The sequence below is a fragment of the Propithecus coquereli genome, unplaced genomic scaffold, assembly GCF_000956105.1.
Source record: "Propithecus coquereli isolate 6110/MARCELLA unplaced genomic scaffold, Pcoq_1.0 Scaffold10, whole genome shotgun sequence".
NCBI classification, from domain to species: Eukaryota; Metazoa; Chordata; class Mammalia; order Primates; family Indriidae; genus Propithecus; species Propithecus coquereli.
Window position 1 is genome coordinate 2,299,466 of NW_012133858.1, and position 3,251 is coordinate 2,302,716.

The 3,251-nt window shown below is 35.7% G+C and overlaps 1 protein-coding gene across 1 annotated transcript in view; it reads right to left on the bottom strand.

Moving 5' to 3' along the window:
- RABL3 (RAB, member of RAS oncogene family-like 3) overlaps positions 1-3,251 on the bottom strand; it is a 45,259-nt gene that overhangs the window by 3,895 nt on the left and 38,113 nt on the right. Inside the window, exon 7 of the mRNA XM_012641731.1 lies at positions 279-317. Coding sequence (XP_012497185.1) covers positions 279-317 — 39 coding nt within the window. The remainder of the gene's footprint in view (positions 1-278; positions 318-3,251) is intronic.

Sequence of the window (3,251 nt, forward strand, 5' to 3'; positions counted from 1 at the left end):
TGTGATAGACTCTGAACATATACCTTTCGAGTCCCAAGCAAATGATTTTATTCTATTATTTTATAATGTAATCTTATTCCTGGATTCTCCTTGTTTCTTAGACCCTTATTTTCTCTTTGCTCTGATTTTCTCCTTTTACATTTAATAGGATAGAAAATCAGTTGCTTGTGCCTATAAAGGGCTTTCCCCAACCTTTTTTAACCACTTGTGAAAATAAATTTGGAAATCAACTGTCCAAATTTAAGAATCTATTTTATCAAGAAAAGAGAAATACCAACCTGATTACCTTCTCTTAAAAAATATCTCTTCTCTATGACCTGTGAGAAACAAATAAAGATTTTAAGGGCTTAGTACACATACCTGGAAAAAGTGGCTAACTGCAGTGGACACTAATGGGACTGAAAGGAATATATCCAAATTAAGGGTCTTTTTAATAGCAGTAGACATTTAGTACATTGAGTTAAAATCTGGTGTTAACAAGGTCAGGATTGCGGGAGTATTTCCATAAAGGCCTGCCTCATTCCAAAAAGTATTAATAATCAAACAAAATAAATGAACAACAAAAACAACGAAATAATGAGAAAATGACATAAGATCCCATGCAATTAGAGCATGGCAGCAAATTTGACTCTAAGTTTATTAGCAGTCAGACCCAAAAGGGACCAAACGGAATCCATAAGATAAAAGCAAAGCAATTGCCTGCAACGACAGTGTAGCTATTTCTTAAAGAGGAGTCTGCTTAATGTGGCAAACCACCGCATCCCTACAGCAAACAGTGATAAATTCTATATATCCTCAGTGTAAGCAGATGACACATCAAAAAGCAGTCTAACTGACTGTTTTGTTGACTGCTTCTTTTTATGGACTTAATCTGCACCCGCAATTCAGTAGTTTCAGAATTGTCTGTATTTGGTCAGTAGGAGAATCAAGTTCAAGCAGTAGATGTATCTGCACAAATCCATCACCACTATTGAAAAGAAACCCTCAAAATATATGTCAAAATGTAATGAGTTAAAGAGCACCATGTTTTCAGATAATGAAAAACATTTTAAAAAATAATACATTCTGTTCTAACACTTGAGAAACTGTAATGGTTACAGAAGCAGTATTATAAATGGTCCCTGACTCATGATGGTTTGACTGTGATTTTTTGATATTATGATGGGTGTGAAAGCAATATGCATTCAGTAGAAACCATATTTAGGGTACCCATACAACCATTTTGTTTTTCACTTTCAGTACATATTCAATAAATTACATGAGATATTCAAAAGTTTATTATAAAATAGGCTTTGTGTTAAATGATTTTGCCCAATTGTAGGCTAATATATGTGTTCTCAGCATGTTTAAGGTAGGCTAGGCTAAACTGTGTTTGATAGGTTAGGTGTATTAAATGCATTTTTGACTAACAATATTTTCAATTTACAATGGGTTTACTGGGACATAAACCTCATTATAAATTGAGGAGCATCTGTACTTTCTTTATATAGAGATGTTGTGATAAGAAAAGTTAATCAGATAAGAATACAGATTAGCTGGACATGAACTCTAAAACATTTGGATCTGGAATTGTAAAGCTACGAATTCCTTGGAGTAAGAGCAGAACACGTTCTTCCAAGGCATGTGACAGGTTGCTCTCCCTGGCCTGAAAGCCATTCATCCAGATTATTTTTATCTTGGAAACTATGGCTGGGTTACTGTTAGCCATAAGAGATCCAGGGCAAAGTTGCATTCAATGGTCCCGGAAGTAGAAAAACTGGTTCATTATTAGTTTACATCTCAAAACACTTGACCCCAAAGAAACCAAGAAGAGGACTGATTCCCTTTCCTCTCTCCATGGCAGGACAGGAAAATCTTACCATTCTAGAGTGGGAAGAATTACCACTAGCCAAGGGAGTCTGGAGAAGGAGTTAGATTTCTGAAAGAAAACTGGGTGAAATTTAGCTGTCAGGTCCCTTAGTTTCAGGCAACCCTCTTAGACCAGAGGTCTGGCCAATCTCCTAATCCCCATACCTTTTGTTGTGATTTAGGCAATGAAGAGAGAAGTTGCCTTTTGTTTCTGGTCATTAATTCTTTACCCCCAACTTGCAATGTCTTTCTCTTACCAAATCTTGCCCCTTCCTAAAAAGAAACAATTGCTCCTGATTTTTTTTTTTTTAAATAAAGGTTTGCCTGAGAACTTGGGTTACACTAGTCTATAACCCATTGTTTCTTTAGGATATAAATTAGTACATCTTATTTTCTAAATTTCAAAATAAATTATTAAAAAATTTAAAACAATATACTGTGGGATCTTTCCATGTCAGACCACATCTATAAGCTGTTGCTCTTAGGAGACAGAATTTTGTATCAGATGGGGGCCATGGATCTAAACCAAATGGAAGTTCTTACATTTTAAGTTTGAAAACAATGAGGAGAGAAAATTTGGTTTCTTGCAGTGCTTCCCAACAGTTTTCATGTCATGGCACATGTAGAAAGAGCTAATATTTGTAAAGCAGACTGGGGAAAATGGAAGAGGCTGTCAATCACCCAGTCCCTGACCCTGAGGGCTCTGGCTCCTCTAAGAACTGCCGGAATGAATATCTCGGGACACCTGTACCCTATTTGCCAAGAACTAGTTAAGAAGTTCTGCAGTGAAACAAAATTTTCCTAGTGGTCTAATATTAAACATAGAGGGGAGTGGGGCTTATCTTATGCTAACATAGTTAACAAAAGGGCCAAATGTTAGATCCCTAAATAGTTAAAAGAAAAATGGTTCATAAAGAAGAGCTATGAGGAAATGTTTTTCTTAAGAGATTTCACTTAAAAAGGAATATAATACAGGAATTAACTTTTTTCAATAATACATACAGAAAGACATCCTATTGTACTTTACTATGCAATGCCAACATTGGGTGAACAACTTAAACTTGGTCAATGCAGCTGTATGGCCTTGTGAAGGGAAGACAAACAGCTCTAATTTGCCAGTTTGCTGAGTCATTCTACATTTTCATTCCAGTTTAGGATAATAAGATTTTACTAGCAAAGAGTCAATAATTGAAATGCAAAGATTCCTAATAGGGAAACATTAGGAAATCAAGAAGATGATATAACCTTAAAAAGTAACAGTCACATTCATGTGGGGAATATTAATAGCTGGGAGAGCAAAAAGAACTCAGGGCTTTAATTAAGTAGAATCTCTTCAGTTCAGTGGTGTGTGTGTGTGTGTGTGTGTGTGTGTGTGTGTGTGTGTGTGTGTGTGTGTGTGTGTG